The 26,201-nt window shown below is 41.1% G+C and overlaps 1 protein-coding gene across 1 annotated transcript in view; it reads right to left on the bottom strand.

Moving 5' to 3' along the window:
* ush2a (Usher syndrome 2A (autosomal recessive, mild)) overlaps positions 1 to 26,201 on the bottom strand; it is a 201,605-nt gene that overhangs the window by 109,984 nt on the left and 65,420 nt on the right. Inside the window, exons 28-41 of the mRNA XM_069660129.1 lie at positions 24,587 to 24,693; positions 21,929 to 22,052; positions 12,888 to 13,018; positions 9,231 to 9,357; positions 8,641 to 8,742; positions 8,258 to 8,446; positions 7,286 to 7,416; positions 6,925 to 7,204; positions 6,456 to 6,680; positions 5,972 to 6,052; positions 3,494 to 3,682; positions 1,973 to 2,107; positions 1,039 to 1,114; positions 550 to 635 (exon numbers count right to left, since the gene is read on the bottom strand). Of these exons, the coding sequence (XP_069516230.1) occupies positions 550 to 635; positions 1,039 to 1,114; positions 1,973 to 2,107; positions 3,494 to 3,682; positions 5,972 to 6,052; positions 6,456 to 6,680; positions 6,925 to 7,204; positions 7,286 to 7,416; positions 8,258 to 8,446; positions 8,641 to 8,742; positions 9,231 to 9,357; positions 12,888 to 13,018; positions 21,929 to 22,052; positions 24,587 to 24,693 (1,983 nt within the window). The remainder of the gene's footprint in view (positions 1 to 549; positions 636 to 1,038; positions 1,115 to 1,972; positions 2,108 to 3,493; positions 3,683 to 5,971; positions 6,053 to 6,455; positions 6,681 to 6,924; positions 7,205 to 7,285; positions 7,417 to 8,257; positions 8,447 to 8,640; positions 8,743 to 9,230; positions 9,358 to 12,887; positions 13,019 to 21,928; positions 22,053 to 24,586; positions 24,694 to 26,201) is intronic.

The raw sequence follows: 26,201 nt of genomic DNA, 5'->3' as shown, positions 1-26,201 counted from the left end.
ACTTACAAAGACACACACACATACAGCGCTGGGCAGTGTGATGTTTTGCTAACCATGCGAGTAAGTGCGTGTTAAAACAAAATGAGAGATAATCTATTCTGCTCATATAAATGCCATATAGAAAAGCTCTCCTGTGTGCATCCCTGTATGCCGTGTGTGCGGCTCAATATGTGCATATCTATTTGCATCCTGGTGCAGCACTCTAGTCTCAGCGGTGTGACATGTGTTTGGTACCTTCTTTAAGTCTCTTCAGTGAGAGCTTTCAAAGCAAACTGTGTGTCTGCGTGTGCGCTAATGTTTAGTGTTCTTTGTTTCTCCGCTGCCTCATTTTCATTTATGTGTGAGTGTGTGTTTAGCGCTCTTTTTCAAAGTGCTATTCCCTCGGTAAGGGCTGAGATGCTCTTTCCTCTTTCAAATGCTAATCCCCCACTCCATTTTGCTTTTCTTCACTCTTCCCCTTCTCTTTACAACGAGGCCCCATCCCTCCAGTCACAGGCACGCTGCAACACACAGACACACATGCATGCACGCACAAACTCTCCTCTTTACCAGTGATGCTGTGTTGTGTGTTGTTCCCCCTGTAGACCATTTGGTTGTTGTGATAGAGGAGGTACTCTGTAATGTCTCCATTGGGCCTATCATGAGAACAAAACAGTTAAATGAGATTAATATTATTGTTTTATTGAACATACACTATTTTCATGTTAAACCTCTGTTGTTCTTCATTCTAGATTAATTAATATTTATGCTAAATGAGAAGATATAACTGCTGTTATTTTTATCCATTATGTTTGTTTAATGTATGATTCATTTAGTTAGACACATATCTTCACTTCACTGCTTTATATCACATTCCCTTTAAGTGTTAGGTCAGAGGAGACGACTAGTCGATTAGCAAAGACTTAATAAAAAAAGGTTTGGGAATAAGGAATGCAGCATCTTACCATTCATTAAACGATATAACAATGAGCACAATAAAAATCAGTGTGTATGTGAGGAAGGAGATGTGTAAGTGCGACTCGGTGCGGTGTGTGTAACCTTGCTGGAGGTTCCCAGGTAACATAGAGAGCTGAGGGGGATGAGACCGCAGCTGGAGGAGAGACAGCATCCGGGGCTGAAATTTAAGGAGAAAAAAATATTTTTTAACACAGTATTATTTTCAATACATAATATTTATTTTATTTTGAAACAGAGAAACATCAGGAAAAATGATCTACATGTCAGGATGTCATCAAATATGATGCCAGACATGGCTTGTGATTATTGTACAAAACACGGCTGAAACAAAGAAGACTATTTGATCGGGTGAAGGAGGTGAACAAATGTGATTGTGCTCTCTGGGAAGTGAGAAAAAGGGGCTATATAAGATTCTGTGTGTTTGAAAAATAGACTTTGGCAAACCGAGTAATAAATAAGTTCTGTCCCTTCTTCAGAAGTTGGTTCAGTGTCTTAACTGTGCGCTCAGTAAGAATCAATAAAGTAATCTGTTTTTTTTCTTTTACTTCTGATTGATTTTTGCCATCTCTGCACTGACCCCTGCCGTCACATTATCTCCCCAACAAGGCCAGTTAGTCCAACACAGATTAATGTAGCGACTAACATGAAGAAAAATCTTTTTCCTTTTACACGTTAGCTTCCCTCCATGACCTTCCACATAAGAAACACCTTTCTCTCTACTATCCGCCTTTCACTCAGTCGCAATATCTCGTTTGTCGTCTTGCATGTTGCCCTACGCAGCCCTCGTACTTCCTCTCTCTTCCCTGCTCCTCTTCTCTCCTCTTAATAGCTAAAAATCTCCATCGCTGAGGAGGCAGGACGAGAGTGTCTGAGTGTGTCTAGAAGTGTGTCTCTGTGTCTAAATGCAAAAACAGTCATGAATTAATGCTCCTGGTGAGAGATACAGAGAAAATAAGTTGTGTTTACAGTTTGAAGATGCACGTGTGTTAATACAAATTTGTGCTTTCAGTCTTACCTTCCTCTGGGGTTTTAAGACTCGATCTCAAATCATCATCACCACCATTATTAAGACTCTCAGAGCAGCCAACAGGACTACAGGCACTTACAGTGATAATGTATCGAGTGGATGGAGTGAGACCTGGCAGCACACCTGGACAGGAGCAGAGCGTGAACATGTCAGAGAGGGACTGAGGCAGAAACACAGAGTACATTGTGCTCAAAGACGGCCTGTAACTTGAGAAGATACCCACTTGAGTTTACAAACTCGGACTTCTGATCCCTTAAATTAGCTGTAGCCGAAATTAGAAATACATTTCACAGAGCATGGTGTAGATTTTAATAATGTTTTTAAGATAGCTTTAACCTTGGTGCCAACCCTGCCTTACTTGGCTAAATAATCTTTGCTGTCTCCTTTTAGTGTTTAGAACAACCTGTTGGTGCTGACGTTTGTATCAGCGTCCCTTAATGGTGCCATTTAAATGCTCCACTTGTTTCCACATGACACTGTTGCTAAGCAAACTTCCTGCGTTTGGCAACAGCAAGAGTCTACTCTAATTGTAAATTTTCTGTCGTCTCTCTGTGATGTTTTTCGTCCTAGACGTCTCTGCCCTCTACGCTCCTTTCTGTATTTCCTAAGTCACTCTTTTACGTCCCCTCTCTTCTCTTCAGCCCCCTCCAACTCCTCTCACCCTCTATGTCCAGTCACCCTGTACTTGTCTCCCTTCTCTCTCTCTCTCTCTCTCTGTTACCCGTGTCTTTTAATTCAATTAGGGGCCAGGGCCCCACTCCGCCGCCATTACACCCTCATTTGCTTTCTGTGTTTTTTAGCCGTTGGTGTAATTCTGCAGTCAGGTGTCGAGGCCATCATAAATTAACAAGAAGCCTTATCATGGTGGACTTAATGTCTGGCAAAGAGAGGGGGGCAGCGAGAGAGACACTGAGAGAGACGGAGACGGGGAGCTCATCTTCATATTTGCCTGGAGACATGGAAGAGTGGATGAGAGGAGGGACGAATAGCAGCCGCGGACGCAGACATCATCATCATCATAAAAGATGAAGTGAGGGAAGATCGAAAAGTAGCAACAGAGAGAGAGAGAGTGAAAGGAGCGATGCCAGGGTATGACATCATTGGGGTAGTCCTGAGTGTCTTGTTCCAAATGGAGACAGTCTCCTGAAGCTGGGGACTTGCCAAGGAGACATTAACAGGGTTGCCCGGGACAGTGTGTGTGTGTGTGTGTGTGTGTGTGTGTGTGTGTGTGTGTTTGTATGAGAGACAGAAGGAAAGTGAGTGGAGAAAAGAAGTGTTTTCAATAAACGCCAAAATGCCCTTACAGGCCCCAGAAGATGGGAGGAAACCAGCTTAAGAAAGTTAAATAGGAACAAGGCTGCAAGTTAAAGTACTCATCATGATTCATCCACGTTTGTGACACTTGAGCAGTTTGTCAATGAAGTTTGTGCCCCTTCATCATCGGCACCCTCGGTTAGTCTGCACAGCATTTACAAATCTCTTCAACTATCAAAGGTTTGTGTGTATTACCTGTTAAGTTTCCATTAGCCAAATACATTGCTTTGATAGGAGCCACTTCTGGGTGGTCTCTGTTGTAGGCCTTCAACTCATATCTGTCAATGAGCCCTCTGATGTCACCGGTGGGAGGCGCCCAGCTCACCTGGGCACTGAAGCCATTCAAGCTCTGCACTGTGGTAGGAGGAGGGACATAGCCAGGTACTAGAGAGAGAGAGAGAGAAAGACTGTGGATCAAGACAGAGAAAGATAAACATAAACAACAATAAAACAAACCTGGAAAAGAAGAGAGAAATGCAAAGAAAGGGGTCAAATAAAAAGCAAAAAAAAAAGGACAATATATAAGAAAGAAAGCAAAACAACAGGTCGAGAGCACATGAGGTTAAAGAAAAAGCATCCCCCATCTCTCTGTGTTTTAATAGGCCCAGTAAATCATACCTCACCATTAGCATAAATAGTATTTATGAGAGTAGTAACTTTTTCAGCACTGATTTAATACAGCCAGCCATTCATTCTGGGCTATATTTCACAGCAATCAGCCTCCCTCCTTCTCTATAGCACTCCCCTTCTTTCTCTCTCAGTAGTTCAGTATGGTCCAGCTCCTCTAACCCCCTTCCTCCCTCCCTCACTTCCTATCTGTCCAACTCACTGCCTCACAAGCACTTTTATTATCTGTCTCCATCCCTCCTTCCATCTTTCCTTTGCATCCGCTCCTTAATTCACTCATCACTTAAGAGGACGCTGGCTGCAAACCCTTAAAGTGTCTATTTCACAGGTGAAGACAGCTTGTTTGGAAATGCTTACAATACAAATATGATCCATCAGTCTTTCTCCCGTTTATTCTCATTCACTACACCCTGCAGAACTTTTAGATTTATGCAGAAATGTATGATACATTATGTCACAAAATAGCACCTGCATGTATCCTTCTCTTCCTCCCACTCCCCTTGCATCTTTCCTCGTCTCCTCCCACTCTTTCCTCCCTTTTTCCCTCCTCTCTACCTCCTCCCTTCTCCAACCTTTCCTCTCAGTTCTTGTCCTCTATGTGCCTCTTTTCCCGCTCTCTTCTTAATGTTTTTAGCACTTCCTCCCTCCCTCTCTGTCATTCCTCTCTCTGGTCATAGCGTGGTACACTGAGACCTACCAGTGTATCGTTCACTACTAACGAGCAGCTTTATAATACACAAGGGACCATACAGGCCATTCTGGGTTAACAGCCTTTTACTGTGATGCCCTTTATAGAGGCCTTATCAATCTCTCATACCGCCAGGCTCATGTGATATCACTGGCTTTGGGTAAGTCTCACATACTGTACAAGATGGCAGCGGTTATACATCCAAAATCTCTAAAGAACACAGCGACACGCTAAATAACAAAGTGAAGCGGAGGAAATGACTCGACTCCTTGTTGAAAGTGCCAAAATACATGTGAGTAAATATGTTTCAGCTTTCAGTCAATAAGGGCAAAATCTGACGTTTTGTAAATTAAATACCAAAACAGAAAACACTGAACAAACATATATCCATTTAAAGAGGAACACACACTCTTACACAGACAGCACGCCTATGCCTGATGCTTATCAATTTCTCGTACTGTTCAAATGGAGGTAACATTTAAAGAAACAATCTCGGAACCCATCAGCTCTGACGATACAGCCTCTGAGGACAACGGTGAACATGTCGGGCGTGTCCGGTTTAGCCAGCGGTTAGCGCTAAACGACTTCTAGCCGAGACTTCCTTTTCCGTGCGCTGCATTGTTTACAGTCCATTTAGCAACTTGAGAAGCGACCTCGTGTTCAGATCAAAAGTGAAGTAAATTTCGCCCCTCCAGGTGTATCAGCAAAGTAAACAGCATAATGTCTTGGTTCATTAAATCCCCCGGAGGTGCGCCTGTTCATCTGTTTCTGGTGAGTCTCAGTTTCAATGTAAATAGTAAGTTACACAGGGGCTTCACTCCAGCTAACTACTGCGGTATGAACCCGAAAAAGAAACTGTTACTTTACTTTACTTACTTTAATTAACGGGGATGATGCAGATTGGTAAAAAGTCAAAAGAAAACTACTTTTAAAATGCATTTCTGATGCGTTCGAGGAAGTCGGAAAATCTAAACGTTTAGAGGCTTTCGTGACACAGCGTCAAGGGAATTTGTCTCAAGTTAAATTTTTGATCTAGAGCAGATTGTTAGCTGATAGCATGCAGATGTCGGTTTATAGAGATTAAGAAGAAGCTAAATCGTTGTCGTTGTTTTCCAGCATACGCCGCAGCCTGCTGACACGTGATTGGTCAATATCACTGGTCGGAAACCAGAACCTCCCGTACTAAAAATCCACGTCCCTGCCTACAGATTCTACATTTTTATGTAGAATACTGTTTGTAATTTGTAAGTATGTATATCTGGTATGGTATTATATCATGTCATCATCAAACCTGGCTGTAAACATAAAGGTCTGATGACACAAAGAAACACACACCAACTACTGTCAGAAAAGTTTACCTTTGCTTTGACTGCGTCCTCTCTGCCAAGGTCCAGCTCCCCAACCTCCTGCAGCCACGGCCACAAACCTGTACAGGTACTCTTGAAAGGTGTGTGTTTACACACAGGAGGGGTTTAGGATGCACATAAGACAGGGGAGAAACACATTTTTACATTTGGAGGAAACGCATTTGAAAATGATGCTCAATAACATCAATTTAGACCTAAAATAAAAACCACAATTATTTTGTCATAATAATGTTGGTAACAATAAATAAACTACATATTATTAAATATAGACCTGTGCACAAGATTATCCACAGAAGCTAAAGTGTGCCCAACAACTGACGTGACACTTTTTTTGCTTACCAGCTACTTTCTAATCAAAACACCCAGACTCCTGATGGAGGTATTTACTCAGTGTGCTGAGTTCCACACTCATATTTGAGGTGAGCACTGTCTCTGTGCTAGTGTAGTTATGTTTATTCATACTGTGCATGGTTACCAGTGAATGGCTGTAGACTATTATCTGTGGCTTGTGTCCTCCTCCCACTGTACACCAACACTGAATCGTTTCCTCTGCAGTTGTAGCGGCTCTCACTGGTGGGACAGCCGTCTAAGTAGACTCTTACAGAGCGACGGGAGGCAACAAAGAGATTAACACTGTGACTGACAGGAGGGTTTGTTTCATCACTTCGTATGGTAAGACTCCTTATGCAACCTCCAAGGCCTGTGGAAGAGAGGAAAGGGGGGGAGAGAGAGTAGAAGAAGAAGAAGAAAAGTAGAAGGAGAGAAGCATACATCTTTCTTTCTTTACTCCATTTTAAATTTAGCATCATAGTCAAATCTTCCTAAAACCAATCGTATTAAAATGTTATGCTCTTTATGCCAAACTCTTCCCCCACCAGTTCTGAGTCGACTGATTGTGTGAATGTACTGACATGGTGTTCGAGGGTACATACAGTATATCTCACCATGTTTGTGACTTCTGCTGTCCAGAGCAGGATGTTTGAGCTCCGGGGGCACGCCCCCCAGGAATAATGGCGAATCAACTCTCAGCCTCACTGCTCCTCCGGCTCCCCTCGACTCCTCGGCCCAGTCATTGACTGCAGCTAAGATGAGCGAGCCGCGCTTTGCCAATGAAAGCTGTTTCCAGTCTCCATCGCAGTAGCTGAGCCCGGCCCACATGCTGAGTTCAGTCACGTGACCTCCAGAGGCCAGAATGAAAGACAGGAGCCCGCCCTCCAGCTCCACCTAAAATACACAACAATAAACAAAAGCTCATCTTCTGTCATGTATCTATTAGATAATATGAAATGAATCTGCACTTCTTACCAACATGTAGTCGTCAGTTTGTGTGTTGTATGTAAAGAGCAAAAGTGCATTGAGCTGGTCCGTTCTGAAATCCATAGAGATTTCAAAGGCCTGTCCTCCACTGAATACATCTCTGCCAATCTCCAAGTAACCTGAGACACAGAGAAAATAACTGCTGACAACATGCAATTTATAACCAGGCTACAGACAAGAAGGAAGTCAACTTTGTTTGCTACGTTAGGGACCCTGTAAATATTTCCTCAGGTATTCAAAAGTGACAGAAATGTTATTTTGGATGAGTGGGCCATTTCAGCAATAATGGAAGACGTATCCTTCACACAGAGTAATTAACTTATCATCATCATTATCATCAACATGAAACAACAACCTCATTATCACCAATATCAGCAGCAAACATCTCATTAAAATATACAGTTTTGCCACTGTATAAGGCACACTAAACATTCACATGATATTGAATCTGAATACTATGGTGGCTGACAAGGACAATTGTGCTGCAGTTTCCATCAGAAGAAACAGGCTGTGAATTCAGAAACAATGTAAATTCAAAAACACACGAAAAAGCCCAAAACAGAAGCAACGATGGAAGCGCTCTGCAAATGAAACAAATGCATTACCATCAAACGTGCTGCAAATACAGAAACGATGCAAAGTCAAAAACACAAAAAACCCAGAAAACACATGCAAAAGAAAAACGCTGCAATGCTGTTTCTTCTAATAGAAACCATTTGGGCCGTTGCAGCGTGATTGTCCTTGTCGGCCACCGTAGAATACAGCCTATAAGACACTCCACAGAGCTTTTCTCTGCTGAGACCCTGTTGCATAGTCATTGTTCTATATTACAGTGTACACTGTAGCACTTCATGCTATCATTTTGACTACAATGGGCTTGGATCTTTCATGTATTGTAATTGTTAGTGTGCACTGCGCTAATGATACAGAGGAATAAATCAACAATCAATGAGATCCTACCTTGACCCAGAAAATGGGCTCCATCCACAGTCTGAGCAGGACATCCCTCCCAGCTTTCATACACCGCCACCTTACTTGTGGCTTTTGCCCAGTCCAGAGGTTTCCACTCCTCTGAGGGGATGTCAGTCATCTTAAAACTCACGTCCCTAAGACAACCAGAGAAACCCTGTCGCACTAGCTGGGCATCACCTGATGAGACCGACAAGGAAAAAACCATCACTGTCAAATGAAATGTTTTCACTTCATGCTTCCAGACTGCCCACAAAGGTGAGTAAAAGCTCATATTTTAAGTTCTTTTGCAGGACATGTATGTAGGCTGCATCATGGCCTGTTGTATGGATAACCAGATATCATAATAAGAGAGTGACTAACAATGGATTTACCTTTATCCTCTCTTAGCAAAGTAAAGTCTTCAGGCAGCCCGCCTATGAACATCCCTGTGTTTTCTCCAATAATGGTGTTGCCACTGGGTGCTGCTGAACTTCCTGGTGGTGGTGGAAGAAGATGATTGTGTTAATAAAAAGAGGGTAAGAGTGAATATAAAATCTGAGTATTAAGGAAACAAAAAAATTACAAATTACAGAGACAATTAATGAGGGAGAGGAACCAAAAAGAGAGAGAGAGCAGAAGAGTGAAAGTAAGTGAGAGAGAGATTTCGTCATACAGTTCTAGACCATCTCAGATTAACACACAAACAAATTAAACACACATGTATGAGAAGAACCTACGAAACATACGTGTGTTTGGGTGTGTGTGAAGCAGTAATTTTCTCATTAGATACTGAGTGGCTGGGATTAACCTGGCTAATACATCCATGCACAGCTGGGGGATTTACAAAGCAAAACACTTACACGCAAGTCTCACACAGTTTACATTCAATGTGCACCTACTTGCATGTACAGACGAGCATACGTACACACCCACGCACTGAGCAGGTACACACAGTGGTCAGTATGAATATGAGAAGAGTTACCTCTGTATTGATTGTCGACAACGATTGTTCCCACGGCCCCTCGCCTTGTTGCTGTGATGCTGTGCCACTGTCCATCGTTGTAGCGGCGCCCTCCATCACCCTGTACACTCACCGCCACTGCTGAGCCCTACACACACATGCACACGATACAGGTGAGAATTTATACACAAATTAATGGTGCTGTGCAGACATCAATTTGACTTATACTTGTTTCCTATCTGTGACCAAGGGTCTCTGGACTTTGTGTTTCACAGTGTTCAGCAGAGTAAATCTTTGACCCCTGCATTAAAAGAGACCACTTTTCAAATGGCAGCGCAATCAAACATGCTCACTTTGTAACATTTAAACTATCGCTCTTTATCCCACTGTTCTGTGGACAAGGTTGCACATTAAGGATCTATGACCCACATCTTACACACAGCACCCTCAAATGGACATGTACATGCACATATAATCATCAAAGTGTTGTTACAGGGCTTTTTGCTACCTATTAAGTATGACATCATTGTTGTGATCAGCTTTTAGCAAGCAGGCAAAGAGTAATCTTGTAAAATGTTCACACTCACACAAACACTGACAACATACTGTATATCCACACACAGACACACACACACACACACACACACACTGTGATGAAGATTTAATGATGAGATCAATAAATGTATGAATGCCAGAGTATATCAGCCTCTGACATCTTTACTACCTTTGCTAGACAGCTCTACTTAACAAGACAACAAGGGAGGAGTCTCTCTAACGCTTCCTCTCTCCCTTAGATACACAGTAACCCACCCGTTTGAATCCTCTGCCTATCAGACACCGGCAGTGAAAGCAACAAACACTTAACTTTCCCAAAAACTACAACTGAGGTACATTAGCTAAAGCCATATCACTTATTAACTGAGTATAAAGTATATAGCAGAATGAAACACACATATCACTTTAGTATCGACCAACTCAGGATGATGATGCCAACCCTGACGCCCGCACTTGGGTTTTTCAGGACGCTATTTAGTGCTGTGAGAAAATCCCAATCCCCAATCTGCCTAATATACAGAATGTGATATCCGAAGCTTATGGACACATACACACACCAAAAAAAGCACACATCTCCCCTGCTATACTTCCTGCAGCTCGCTACAGAATGAAAGCATATGCTGAAAAATATACTGTATACATGTAAGGGACAGTCTAAGTGAACAAATATGAATATGTGTGAGAGGAAAAGAACGCAGAATAAAGTTTTTGAAACTCTCCCGTGCAATGCTGTTTAACCTGGTGGCACAGGAGGCAGGTGTTTTGTTCGAAGATACTCCCCTTGTCCAGTTTCTTGCTTAAAATTTGCCTCCCTGGGTCGTTAATTCAGAGTGGATTTTTTTGAGAAGTGGGCAAGAAGCTAATAGGATTTCCCTTTTATAACAGAAAATACAAAGGCAAAGCCACTTGTTGGCCTCTCTGCAGTTGATTCACAATAAGGGCCTGTGTCCACTAACGCCGTAATTTCAGAGAGCTTCTCACAGGCGCTTACTGTTGCTCGATTGCGAAAGTTGTCTGGCGGCACTTCTGCTTCCCTCTGGAGTGAGCGTTAAGTCTGTTTTAAATCGCTCTGTATGCTGCATGTCTGTATGCTAATATTTACTTTTATTCACAGAAATTTTACAAAGGGAACCTAAAAGCAATGGAAAGGAATTGTGTCCTGGCGTTAGCAGCAGCTCTACAACTGGAAATTGTGCCCACGAGAGGATTAGTTTCACCTCTGCCACTGTTGTTGACAAAGTTGATATTTGAAGTCCCGCCCCTTCTTGATTATGATTGGTCGGTGAGGGAAAAGTGACATTAACGAGCATGGCAGGGTTCCAAAAGTTGAACTATTTCCAACTGAGAGCACTGACAGCACGGCGACAAAAAATAGCTGACGATGAGGGAGTTTTTGCGCTGAGGAGACTGAGCTCTGAAAATGCTGAAATACTGTACATTTGTTTTGTCTAGAACAAAGGCGCTGTTAGTGGACACAGGCCCTTAAGGAGCAGCAAGTGGACTCAGTGGATGAGTGGATAAAGTCTGTTTTTTTTTAAGTATATATGTTAAGATTAAAATGACTTTACAATAATTTTCTCCCTCACAGGCTTGATGACTGTAAAACTGCAGCTTTCTCGATTTTACTTGTAGCCACAAGTGTTTCTCGGTGCTTCATGAATGCATTTAACCAACAGTGACAGCTCAGTAGCTATTGTGTGTGATGAGCGCTACATGTGTTAAACAGTGCTACAGCTTGTGACAGACCCTGTGGTTACCAGTAGCTACAAACACCTCTGTGTACTGAGACAGTCAGTGATGCATGAAACACCACTCACCTGCATCAATAGAGTGCAAACTGTGTGTGTGTGTGTGTGTGTGTGTGTGCTGAGGCATGTGTGTTAAATAATATGACAGTACGTGAACTCCAATGCTTTGGTCGATCTCTTCTAGATGTGAAAGGGAATGTTTTAAAGTGCCCATGTGCATCGATATACTTTGTGTGTGTGTGTGTGTGTGTGTGTGTGTGTGTGTGTGTGTGTGTGTGTGTGTGTGTGTGTGCGCGTGTGTGGCAGCTCACACGTGCACATATTTATGAGCATATCACTTTCCTGTGTCATGCTAAATTACCCCCCCTGCACTAGTAATCCCATTAGGCTAGCTCAACAGGCTAATAGGGGGAAGTAATGGGCCCAGCTATATGTATCTAGGGGAACACTAATAAGCCGTGACACCACTCCCACTGTTAATTACCCCAAACTAGCCTAAACAAAGGAATCAACCCAGTTGGAGAAGACATACACACACACTTCACCGCACATCCAGCAGCCATAAAGACACACATTCACACTACAAGTCAACAAGGATCTATGCAGAGACAATGGTCTACACACACACAGATGCATCCCTTAGTTACATTATGATGAACTCATTCTGATAATAAGTTTCGGATTATAGTGATATTGAAGAGGAAGTTAAGTGTAAGTGTGTATGCGTGTGTTTGTTTGAGTGTGTAATTAGTTGGTGGCCTCATGCAAGTATGTGTAATCATCTCCCATCATCACTTTCATCATCCAAGTCGTTGACTCTTTAACCCCTCTACATGTGTCTGTATGGATGGATAAGGGAAGCACGGCTGTGTATGTGTGTGTGTGCGCACAAGGGTGCAAAGCTTAATTAGCTTGCAATTGGTATTCACGCGTGGTGACTGCAGGGAATGAGTTAATTGCAGTCCAATTCAAACGTTGACACACTTTCAAAGTTTTTTCCCCTCTCCCTGTCTCCCTGACAGAAACCAATGAGGGGCTACAGATCACATTTATTAGATGAGAGCAAGTGAGAGAGAAAACTGAGGAGAGGCAGAGAGAGTGAGGGAGAGAGTGTGAGAATGAGAGGAGAAGAAAGAGAGGGAAGGGCTGAGAAGGATCAGAAGAAAAGAGAGAAAAGACAGGTGAAGGTGAGCGAGTAAGTAAAGTGAGCAGAATGAAAAGTAAAGAAACAAAAACAAATGAGATGAATGAGTGAGCTTTGTTCAACCTTTACATCTGGTTTGAGGATGCATTACAAAGCCATCTGATTTTAATCATTATGCATATCAGTCTTGAATTAACAGCTCTTTGCACTTAGATTCTGAACTTTACATACCTGTGGGTCAAATAAAAAGTAAGGGCGTCCATCTTTGATCTGAACAGCCAAGAACTCTTCCTGGTTTCCCGGAGAGAGGGCACAGAGCAGCAGGCCATGTGGGGACCGGGTCTTGAAACTCAGCTCAACACCTGATAAAAGGAAAGATCAGAAACGAGGTGTGAGTGTGGAAAACTGTTATCATATTGTAAAAACAAATTCATATACAACTTAATTTTAAAAAACAGCACATAAACCTTATGAACTCTGTTGTTGGAACTGTTATCTGGATGTAATAAGGGACAGAAGATGTCCCAGCAATAAATCTGCCCATTTAGATATCAAACAGCACTTAGTGCTTAGCATCCAACTTAAGGCAAGGCAAGTTTATTTATAGAGCACCATTCATACATTACACAGTTAAAAACAGAGCATTAAGACCATTAAAAGAAATGTGACACAAAGCAAAAAATAGATCTTAAAGAATTAAGTAATAGATTAAATTATAAGATGAACTGAAATTATATAAATATCAATGAAATTAAAAGAATTAAGTAAAATATGGGAATGCAGCAGAACATAAAAATGTTTTAAGACCTGTTTTAAAAGAGCTAACTGGTTAAGAAAGCCTCAACCTGAAAGGAGAGACCATCTCTGCATGAACAGGAGTTTTAATCTTGTGACCACTTTGAGTGCATTTAAGAAAACAATAGCCAAAAATAACTTCACATAAAATGTTGTTGTTATCAACAAAACATAATGTGCAAATGCTTTTTTCCTCCCGGTCCAGACTTTCTGAATGAACCCTTAATTAGTTTAAGTCAAAAGATGTTCATGATCAACCCCTGAAACACCTATTTGACAAGAACAGGGAAAACGTATTGCATCTTCAAAAGACAGAGACACGGTGTTCATGTGTTGAAAAAGAGGAAACGCATAAATATCTTTTACATCTCTACAAGTTTCCCAACTGTACCAAAACTCTGAGCTCACTTCATTTCCTCTTCAAGCCAACCATCTAGGATCATTTCACCAGTAAAATACTGCAGCAAAAACATGATTTTCAGATTACTTGCCTGAGCAAACAGACCAAATCAAGTCTTTTAACAGCTCTTAATCTGTTATCTCTTGCTTTAAACCACAATGTTCTGCTTTATATTTTAGTCTCCTTTAGTAACAGATTTTTATGAAGGCAAAATACACAGAACTGTAGACTAAAAGGAAATAAAACATCCCCGCTCCATTGTGGATCCCAACTCTGTTAAAACCTGTTACGTGCTGTGTGTTTTGTTGTGTTGTTGTTTTCTCTCTCTCTCTCTCTCTCTCTCTCTGTGCTCCTCAGGTGCTGCTCCCCCACTTGATTAAGCGCACCTGTGCCAACTTGCCAATCAAGGGCCAGAGCATAAAGAGCAGGAGAGAGGAGGCAGTCGGGGCCAGTGGGCCGTTCGGCTGCATGTGTGTCGGACGTGGGATCTGCATTGGTGTTTACTTCTTTGGGAGGAGGGTGTTATCTTCGAGGCGTTAGTGTTTGTTCATTGTTGTTAGTTGTAGTTATAGATTTATATATAACGTTTGTGGCTGACTTTAATGACAGGAAACAACAGTTATGAGGAATATAACTGAATCTTAAACAGTGTAGTAACGGACTGAATAGTTGTATCTACTTAATTATTGTGTGTTAAATGATGAGGTGCCCCGTGTGTTAATGCCTATTGTGAATCAAAGCTTCAGCAATGTGGGAAACTTGTGGGCTCTTAGACCAGCAGGACCTCTTAACACGCACGCACTCATAGAGAGCACAGAATTCATCCAGCGTGCCGTCTTGTCATGTTACTATGGATCAGAGATGGGATCTTAATCCACTACTAGATCCACACTGCGATACAGAGCACGCTGTTTTATGTGTGTCTCTGTGAGTACGTGTGCGTCTCCTCAGCCCTGTCCGTCTCTTAGGGGAACAGAAGTGTGGGAAGATCTGAGGAGTCGAATAAAAGAAGTTCAGAGTTCATCAGAAGATGGTGTTAGCAAAATAATTAGTGTGTGAATTCATTTAACATGGAGAGAAGTCAAAGAGTTACATGGTAAGCTCAAGATGAGTACAGATTTCAGAGCTCCACATTTTCACACTGAACTGACTGAAAAACACTTTTCTGTATCGTTACATTGAGTCTATTTGTAACTACATCCATCTTCTGCTCGCTGTTGGTTAATAGAAAAAGATGGTGACTTAAACTTGTCACGCTAATTAGTCAATCTTATGTAAATCATCCAAAGTCCACATCAGACTCCAGAAGTTTACAATTTCCATTTGCTCATATATAAAATATACATTAAAAAAAACTTTCAACTTTCAAGGAATCATGCCAACCCCATCCTGAAACACAGCCTGTAGACCTACAAGCACACAGCAAGTACTGGCAACAGCCCTAATAGCACTTATATGGGTCAGAGGTGCATACAGGACAAAGACAAAAGAGAAAGCCTAAAGCTCTGCCAGGGGAGAGCCAGAGAGTTCAAGGGGAGGTGCAGAGGGAAAGACGTGAGGTGAATGTACTGCTCGAGGTAAATTTGAAAAACGAGACTAGCACTCTTTCTCTGAGACAAAACTGAGGCAAATCTCAACACAAAAACACCCTGATATAATTCACACTACACAATGATATCTTTAATATGTATTGAGGATAGAAGAAGATACATTGGATTTTACAACAGTTAGTTCAGTCACTCCGCCTCAGCCAGGAGTTCTGAATCCTGTTAAATTACATTACAGCAGTTTGTCTTGATTAATAAAGCTCGTACCTCTGAATCACACAGCAGACTCTTATTTCACTGGTTGCTTTATGAATAAAAACATATAAATGTAGATGTTAAAAAAAACAGCTGATCTGTGGTAACCTGCAGACACAGAGTGCAGGAGAATGTTTGTGTTGCTCGGCAACAAAAGTCCAGTTTCAGGTAAGTTGTTGAACTAGTTGAGTTGGTGGAGCAAAAAGTAATCTGTTGTGGATTATTACTGTTTACTAGTATGTGCCGCTTGTATAACGGTAGTTTTAAAGCAATATCTCTCTCATGTGATATTGCTTAATTAGAAACAATAGAACTTCAGAACATTCAGTTCTCTTCAGAATGAAAATAGTCCAGTGATAGATAGCTGTCTTGGGAAGTGCATTCTTTCAAGTGTAATTATTTTCCATGATGAAAGCAAATTAAATGATTTCAAAAAATGGGGCTCAGAGGAGACAACAAGTACCTTCCAGCTGACATGAGAAGTGCCCATTTTGACATCTTCTGATGGGTTTAATTTTTTTGTCACATATATGTTGTTTTTAGCATGTTATCTTAACTGTGGTTCGACAGGGGAGGGGGTCCAAATGGGACTTGAGACTGGCTGTTGTTACAGTTTACCTACATCACCTTATATAAAAGCATTAAACTTAACGTGTAGCAGGTTTTTAATTTCCGATAAACTATCACAGATACTACTACAGTATATCTGTGACAGAAGTACAGTAAAAGCTTGTTTCACATTTAGTTGTAAAAATGCAAGGATGAAAAGGCCCATTGATCTAGGAGGGATGTAAGACTGTTTATCGTGTACAAATGAATTGTTTTCCCTTCATTAGTGCCGACTCCACAAGTAAATAAAAGTAAATAACTGGAAGAGGTATAAAGCTATGACAAGATAAACATGTTCTTTACATAGGACTTGCTTTCTGTGCATCAACTGGGCGGCTGTCATTTACATTCATGACCTTGTCACCAAAGAAATGAGTGAAGTCATGACAGATACCTGACATTACATTATCCCCCTTTAACCTTCACTCAGTGTCCCACTCTCCTGATCTCTCATACCTGCCTTTCTTTGCTCCCTAGGCTTTTAACCTTCCTCTTCCTTTTCTTGACCTTTACATTGTCCTTTTCTTTTCCATTTATTGCCTCATCTGAATGTTTTTTTTAACTCTTAACTCAGCTCTTACTTTCCTCCCTTTTTAACTGTTCTATCACTGGTGCAAACAGCTATCCATTATCCTTACATCCAGGTATCCATCTAGACTGCAGATAGCTGTGTTTCCCATAGTACACATGGTCATGGGACCAGCCCTGTACACAGAAGTTTATATATGTATATAAATGTTACTAACATTGGTATATGCCGGGAATCCTCATGTACTTATCTCTGTTTTGTGTATATGTTCTTGGAGTTACATGTAAGGGAGCAATGTGTGCTCAATAGGGAGGGACCTGCTTGGCCAACATGTTTGATCCAAATATACAGCATCAAAGTGACACTGCTCATGCTCAGCATTACTGCCTTCTGATTTCCCCACAGGACTTGTGCTACTTCACACTGACAACCTCTTTGGAGCCATCAACAGATAAACCTGAGCACATGTCATGACAGGTGTCTCTGTTACACATACAGAGTATATGCAAACACACAATACTGATGCAGTCACAAACACGTTTACACATATACATTTTTGTTCACTTAGAGTGTCTCTTACTTCTGTTACATACTTTTTACTCAGTTAAAGTATAACTTCGGGATTTTGGCGTTACATTGTATCTCATTTGGCGGCTGCCGGCCAGTGCTCCCTCCCTGAATACTGGTTCGATTTCAATAATTGTTGTCTCCACTAGTCACTTACACACAAACACATGGGAAAATACAATGCTGCTTTTTGGCTGACCTCCGGGGTCAGCCCTACACACGGGTCTGTATGTAACTGACTGACTGAGTGAGTGACGGTACTTTCACAGCCGTAGAGAGAGAGTTGCGACATCGCAATGGTGGATCATGGAGCATATTGGACCTCCACTGACGTGACTCACTTGTGTATATGCCTCTGGATACTTTGTTCGGGGAGTAGATGGGGCTGCTCCTCCACTCCTTGTCCACTGTCCTCACCTATGTCCGCAGCGCGCACCCGCTTTCAAACACGTTGTCATCGGCCTCATAAGGACAGTCCTTGTAACACATCGCCCAGAAAAGCGCACATTGACCTGATGCGGTCCGGCACATACTCGGTTTTGACCTGGTCTTGTTTATAGAGCTGTGGTGGGAAGAGCAGTTTTTCTGGGTATCTGGCCATTACATGTAAAGATAATGGTGTTAGAAGGGTCAAAGTTTCACTGACCAACTATCCAACAGGTTAAATAACATTAGCATACTCAATAATAAACATTTTACATGATTTTAATTCTTGTTTTGAAACCAAAATGTCATGAAACAGCCGACGAGAAAAGCCTGTTTAATCTTAAGCAGCAGTGCAGAGAATCCAGTCAGCGCGGCCTGCACAATAAAAAAGACCTTTTTCGAAACACAGAACCGTTTTTTCATGAGTCATATATTACTTGATGTACTGAAAAGAATACAAGTTTATGAACTACAAGTACATAAAACCAATTAGCACCATCTACTCTTGTCACTTACACCATAAGTCGAACATAAGCCTGTTTAAATGGGGTTTTACTGAATGTACTGTTCCCCTCTCTCCGTGCCTACGCGAACAAAGAGGATTTATATCATATACGACAATATGCAACATTAACAAGCAGCAATATTCAGTCATTTACTGTTTAAAGAATAGTCTTATTTATTAGGTAGTATTGTTTCATGTGTAATTTCATTGTTTCTCCTCTCTCTGTCTCAGTAAACAGTGGAGGTTGTGTGCAATCATCTACACAACATAACCTGAATAACTCCAGTCATGTTAGCTCTGTGCTGGCATTAATCAGCGCCTGGCGTATTAATGAGAGCGCGGCAGCTAGCTAATTACACCCATAGATTCTGCAGCAGCCCATTAAATATACAAATGACAGAATTAAAGAGCCCAGCCTCTTCTGATTAATCTTTAAATGGGGAAAAACTAATGATGTCTGTGCAAACTTTCCCTTCACACATTTCTCCCCCTCTCCTCTCGACGTCAATGCCTGGCTATCAATCATATTAATTAAGGAAAAATAATTTGTATCATTTAACATTTCCCTCTTTCCTGCTCAGTTGCTGCAGTGCTGCTGTAGAAATGTACTGTATTAGACGTGTCTGGAAATTATCCAATTCTATTTGTTCCTGCATTCATTTTTCTTCTTACTTTGTTTGTGATGTTTCATCCCTCTTCATTTACTGTGGGTTGTAGAAATACATCTAGATTAGTGAAAATACGAGCAGGACATCACCCTCATTCCAATCAGACCATTTCAGGATCAAATACTGAAGCATGAGAAATGAGGAGACAGGATGTATCATCTGTTTTGACCAGTATCCATTAAATATTCCAGTCTTAACCTTAATTTTAAGATGAACAAGGAGAGTAGGAAGTTACACTGAAGGGTTTTAGATACAGACGATTAGAGATAAGATGAATGGACTAACATGCATTTATGGAAACAAGCACTTACAGGGTATTCATATCAGAGCATGATTACATGTGGTTATAATCCGGTTTTATCTTAAGATTCAGAGTGCTAAACATTGACCTAAAGTGCCCTGAATTCATTCAGCATTGAGACGCATCGTTAATCACAAGCGAGCGGACTTATCATTTATGGAAACATCCACTTCTGTCATAATAACAGCATGCAGCAAACAACCCAATACTTTAAGTAAAGTGGACATTTGAATTAAAGGTGAAAGGGCAAATGTCGTGTAATTTTAGGGGTAAATGTTAACTATGATTTAACATATTGGCCCTGTGCACAGATGTGCCCTTTACTGACATGTTTAGGAAACAAGAGAGCCTGTAAGAACAGCCTGAATGAAGAACTTAAGCAGACAACAAATTATTAATATTGCTAGAATGGTGCATTATGTGGATGGAGGAAAAACAGGATCTACAGAACGTCATCAAAATGACGTCTGTTTTCTGCACTATGATCAAACGATTATACAAAGAGTAAACTCATATAAACAGTTCACAGACGTCATTGTTGGAGTTACTAGGTTTTCACAAGACATCAACGATTGACGAGTCTCTCCTCTGTGATCAATTGACTCTCGAGGGGGCATTACACTGCATTACATTCATAATCCAATTTGGCTTTGATTTGTTCGCTGTTCCATGCGCTTCGATGGGAATAATTGTCTGTAGATGATGCTATTAGTATTGATGGTTGTAAAAGGGCGATGGTTTGAGGACTGCCGACACATTCATGGTCCAGAATAGATCCGGTCTGAAAGTGATTGTCTGATCCATTACCCTTTATGAAGGAGGGGAGTGCGGGAGATAAGAGGCCTCCCCTCAAAAGCAAAAGTCCTCATCTATTTACTGACAATATTCAGAAAGATCTATTTACCTTTGTGCCGACGGACCAAGGATGGAAATCGTTATTTGTTGATTTGGGATAAACACAGAAGGCTCAGGGAGCACAGAACAAGAACGGGGGACTTTAAGTAAATATGAAGAATGAGAAGAAAGACAACAGTAAGAATTTCTTAATATTTCACCAGAAAGCAAAAAGACAGCCGGACATATTCTCACTATTCAGAGTAAAAGGCAGAGTAAATCATAACCATCCAAAGTGACCTGTGACTTTTTATAGTGGAAAAGGTTATGGAGGATAAAGAGGAGGTCAAAGATGTGATATCATTATTACAAAACTGTAAAGTCTAATCCTGATAAAAGTTAGTTCAGTATGAATGCTTCATGTTTCAGCCTCACCCTTTCTCCCTTCATACAGTCGCACACATTCAGACTGCTCACATCCATAAGACACACACAAGTTTGTGGAGGAAGGAGGCAAGAGGAGAAGTGAACGGTGCAACCAGGAAACGTGCAAAACAACAAAATGTGGACCAAAAAAACTATTAACATAAGTAAAATAAATAAAACAGCATATATCCTGGTGTCTGTTCCTGGCTTTCCCCCTGGCTTCCCACAGAACTGAATACATAGTGGCATACATCTCCAATTTCCCACATCTGGCCCTAACTATCTTTCCTACAGGGTCAGGCGCCCAAATCATCTCAACACAGAAGCATTTTGGAAAATACTTAAATTTCCCATGGTACTTAAATGCATCACAACCTGCCCTTCGCCGTACAGATAATTAATAGGTGATGAATGGCATATCTTTCAGGCTGGTTTACCTCTCCAAATACAACCTTTAAAGGGACTTTTCAAAAAATGTGTTTTTAATTAACAACTCATATAGTGAATATTATAGTGTTTTATAGAATATTATAGAATATAGTGTCTATTTGTTTGTGTGTGGATACAAACACATGAAGGCAGACTTGGTGAGATCAAGCTGAAAGGGCAAAAGGATGGGGCCTCTCCAGTTCCCTTAATTTATCAACTATGTTTTTCTACCTTCCTTTCTCCTAAGCCACTAAACTTTCAGACTCAGATCCTACAGTTTTCTATAGCATTGGGACACTGACATTGTTGTTGTGTAAGCTGCTAACATTTCGGATGTAAATTGAGCAGGGTATTTTAGATGGAAGCAGATTATGTGACCAACATAGAGAGCTTTGTTGACTCAATTACAGTTGATGACGGTCACATAAGGATAAGAGAGGAAAACTTTCATCAGCTCAAAGTCTGGAATTTGTCCCCACTTTTAGAGAACTGTTTAGCCGACAAATGTAAAGACTTGTTTGACGGCTTCTCATACAGTTTTAAAATGGATTGAAAACGTTTTATCTATGACCCAAATTTAAACATTATGTGGACACAGAAAGACGTAGCTGGTGATACGAGGTTTGAGCAGGACAGTGAAGTAATCTCAAGTGGCATCGAAGAGCTTTGCTCGCTCAAATCCCTCTGATTAGTATCAGCAGTCATTAATTATGAGCGTCAGACTGGGTGATGTTCTCAGATGAAGCAGAACATGTTTGGCTGTGCAGCTCAACCCTCTAATGATGCTGGTAAACAGAAAGATAATTGTCCTTTAAGATGACTGGGGAAGTCATTCTAAAGAAATGTCACTAGTAGACTGAGACACTGCAGTGCAATCACTGAACAACACAAACATGTACCAACAAAGACGGGCATGTTTAGTTCTATAGTAAATGTGGATCACAAACGGATATCTGCATGTATCTGTACGCGCTCTCTTACCTGTGAAGTCAGTGTTGACAGGAAGGGTGTCACTGGGAAACTGGTAGAAACTGTTTCCTGCAAATCTGGTTCCTCTGACAACAGGAGCTAGTGGGTCAGAGAGAGACACATCTGTTCTCTCCACCTGAAAAATCATAAAATAGAATAATTGATTATTTATAAAAAATAACAATAACTCATTAAAAACAGTGAACAATAAGGCAACAATACTTTGTTTACTTCTGGGTTGTCAAACTATGAATAAGAATTGTTCATTAAAACTGCAACAAAAAGTCCTGGTCAAACTGCAATAAGTAAGCTCAAATTAAACTGTTACTTTGTTCAACTTCAGCTTAATATATTCACAGCAAAATAAATGAGTCCAGGAAATATAAAACCACAAACTAGAACAATAAGAGTGCAGAGCCATGGGAGCAGCACAAAGAGGTTGTGTTTCGAGCTACAATAATGTTGGCACGCTCACATGCTTGCAATGACAATCTTAAAACATTGAAGTTAAGCAGGTCAAATGTCTATATTATTATCACCACCTTAGTTTTGTGTGTTAGCATGCTGACATTTGCTAATTAGCAATAAACACAAAGTCCAGTTGAGGCTGATGGGAATGCCATTGGTTAGCATGTATTGAGTACCAAAGTATTTAAAATAATACAGTAGTGACATAATGAAACAATATGCAAAGTCAGGTAATCAGGTAGGGGGGCTTATATATGTGTAGAAAATGTGATGGCAATCCTCCAAACAGATGTTTACGCTTTTCCCTGAAAAACCCTGAATGTCAACCTAATGATGCCGCTAGAAGTAAGTCACATGATCACCAAAGTCTTTAGGATTCATCCTCATTGAACCATGAACATCTGTACCAAACTGTGTGCCAATCCACCAAGTCGATGTTGAGATATTTCAGTGGTTAAGTGAACTTTCACCTGCTGGTGGCAATAGAGGAAAATACCTTCAAAAGATCACCAAATTCGTCATGACTCATGACATGACATGGCAATCCATTAAATAGTTGTCATCGTACAGATATTTCAGTCTGGGCTAAAGTGGTGGTCCAACCTGCTGACTCACAGACAAACCAACCAACATTGCCATCCTCTAACACTAGAACCGCCAGAGACACGTCATTATGCGTAGTGGTAGAAAAAACTTCCTAAATACCATCCTGCACATGCCCTGCATTGTCACAATGATGTCATTACGTTTAGAAAAACTGATAGATGCATTTTGTTGTTGTTTTTCACCCTCAACGACCCCCTATAGCCGCCAAGTGATGTCGTTGAGTGTTGGTACTTTCATCCGCGGGAGGTGAATAGACGCTTGTGTAATGGCCTGATAAGCACACCGAGACAACAGCTTGGACTAACTAATTATGCACACAAGTACTTATAATCACTCACGTGGATTTAGCACAATAGAAGTACATAAATGTAGGTGGTCTTATTATTTAGGAAAGGCTAAAAATGCTTAATAGATTCAACTCAGGTGACATGGAGATTATTCTGTGAGAAAATGGCAAGCCGACACTGCAGACAAAGTGACGTGACGCGTCTGATTCTGCCAGAACCGGAGATAGAACCGGAGCCTGAGTGTGACCCGGTCCTTCCTGCTGAGACACCCCGAGCTCCTCATCGCAAAAGGTCTCAAACTGAGCCGACTAAACAAACAATAAGACGCACAGATCCCTTTATTCTCTTTCGAAGAGAACGGGTAACGGGAGGGTGCGAGATGGCACCGTGCCAACAGCGTGCACAGTGCAGGTAGTAGCCTGCGCTTAGTTCTCACTGAGACGCACTCAAAACAGCGGTAAGCGGTCGATTTATTTAGTAAAAGCTATACATGGTAAATAAGCGTGACAAACAATCCCAAAGTAATTACAGTCATCGGTTTGGATATTGCTTATTGCCTCTGAACCTCACAGAGAGAGAGAGAAAGAGAAAGATCCTTTAGAGAGAAAAATAGAGAGAGTGAGCATGTGTGAGAGAGAGGAGAGAGAAAGAGAGAGCGCACGGGGGACAGTGGACTTTACTAATTACACAACTTTTATAGTCCGACAAGAAGCATTATTATTTTCGCTTTAATTTCTTATTATTTCATTTACCCAAATAAAAATGCTGAAATTGATGATGAGGGATGGAGAGACTTGAGCTCTGTGTGTAAAAAGGAATGCAGGGGCAGTGCTTAGTGTCGTTCTTTTGTTAGACAAACGTGATCATTTGCGTCTCTTGTTTTGATTATTTGTTAGACATTAGCAAGTAAAAATAACACATTTTACACAGCATCCCAGGTGCAACCTGTTATTAGATCATCTATCTTGCTTTGTTTGTGGGGGCTGGGTTGCATACACCTATAGAGATGGAAAGTGATGATGTCATCGGCCCATTAACGAGAACAAAAGGATACAGACTACTGAGCATCAAAGTTGGCCAAAGTAAACAGAAAAGGTGCTTGGCGGTTCTACTGTTAAGCCATGAAGCCAGCATTGCTAAAACAGTGCCTAAATACATTCCTCTAGGGCTGTCCAGCATAGATTTGCAGGATGAACGCTGTCTGTGTTCATGATTTTTTTTCTTTCCAAAACAACCCCTGAAAAAAAAAAGCAGTAAAAGAAAAACAACAACTGATGTATACTGTATGTAAACCAATAGTCTTGCAGACCTGATACAGCGGGTGCGGCCCATTGAGTTGAGCTGGAGGGTCCCAGTCCATCTGAATAGTGGTTTCATTTACTGGATGCAACCGAGGTGGAGACAGTCCTGTTGGAGCTAAGGAGTGAAGGGTAAGAAATGAGCGTCAAATCGATGAAAATAAGAGCTTTCATAATATGAAAATGTATGAGCTGCAGTTGAAGTTTTTTACATTTCTTAATGCATCAATATAAGCACATAAGGACACCGAACACCGAACACCAAACAGATGTTTTTTTCTGTAAAAAGCATGTCTATAGCTCATTCTCTCATATCCATTTTCATTTAACAGAGGGTCAATTTAATTTCCTTCCTTCACTTTAGATGTTAAATTAAATGTCCCTTTGAAACATACTGGGAGCTCCTGGAGCCGCAGCTTCAGCATGTATCATAAATAAATCAAGCGGACACTGGCTGATATGGTGAGAGGAGATATATAAGAATGGAGAGGGAAAAGGATCAGGTGATGGACTGGTGTAGAGATGGGAAAGATATGTGTGCATTAAGTGTCATTCCATCGTGTGTGTGTGTGTGTGTCTGTGTATGCGTGTGTCTGTGTGTGTTTCAGTAATGGTCTAAATGGTCTGTGGTAGGAGTAAATTAGCTCTCAGTGACACGCATACGGACCATCTTTAGTGTGAGTTCTAATAGAGCTCTTAAAAGGGAAGTGGACAGCTTGTCTTAGGCGGCTCATCTTGGCACATCAAACCATAAATAACTGCCAATCGATAGCTTACCAGTCTATTGAAATTGAGCTATGGTGACATTTAGAACATTGACTGTGCCACACACACACACACACACACACGCATGAGTGCACACACATTGTTTTAAACAGTAGTGTATGAAGTGCTAGAAAACTTGTGTGTGTGTGTGTGTAATAGGGGCAGATGTTTAGACAGTAGGAAGGTAGATGAAAATGCATACATGTGACAGCTTAAGATAACAGTCGAGAAACTGGTATAACAATGTATCCTTAAATGGTTAGTAGTTGCATGTGACAATCTGTAGGAGACCTTAATCAACTAATCCAGGTGATATCTGTACATGAAGCAACTCAAGCCTCTAACTGCAACAGAGACAAGTCAGGTTTCCTGAGTTTCCAAACCTGTTTGCAAAATGAAACAGGCACAGCTGGATTTGAGCTTTGACCAGAGTGAACTGACCTCAGTGAACAGGATTGTCCCTGGGTGACGCCTGATACTGCATTGTTATTGAGGTTATTCTAGAGGTTTTATTCACTCTAGTAGGACACTGGACATCTGGTAACACCTACCGAGTGTATGTACTTTACTAAACAAAGAAAGACTCGAGTGGATTGGTTCAAAACAATAAAGAAACATTGTTTGTTCTCTCATTTTAGATTACTGAAATTAACATTTTCTAATGTTGGTCAGGTTACTGAGAAATGTTTCACCTTTATGCAATAAAAATACATGCTTGTCCTCTTAGACTTCCCTCTATTCCCTTCACTGCCTTCTGTTTGTGAAGAATTCTGAAACTTGACTTTTAACCCGGACCAAAAAAATGTGAACATATAACATCTACTCTCTTTGGCTTAGCACCTCCCTATATCTCCAAGCTGT

The sequence above is a fragment of the Semicossyphus pulcher genome, unplaced genomic scaffold (assembly GCF_022749685.1).
Source record: "Semicossyphus pulcher isolate SPU_LCO1_2020_fin unplaced genomic scaffold, fSemPul1.0.p SCAF_1, whole genome shotgun sequence".
In the NCBI taxonomy this organism is placed as follows: domain Eukaryota; kingdom Metazoa; phylum Chordata; class Actinopteri; order Labriformes; family Labridae; genus Semicossyphus; species Semicossyphus pulcher.
Note: the sequence above shows the minus strand (reverse complement) of the source record. Positions and strands in the feature narration are given on the sequence as shown.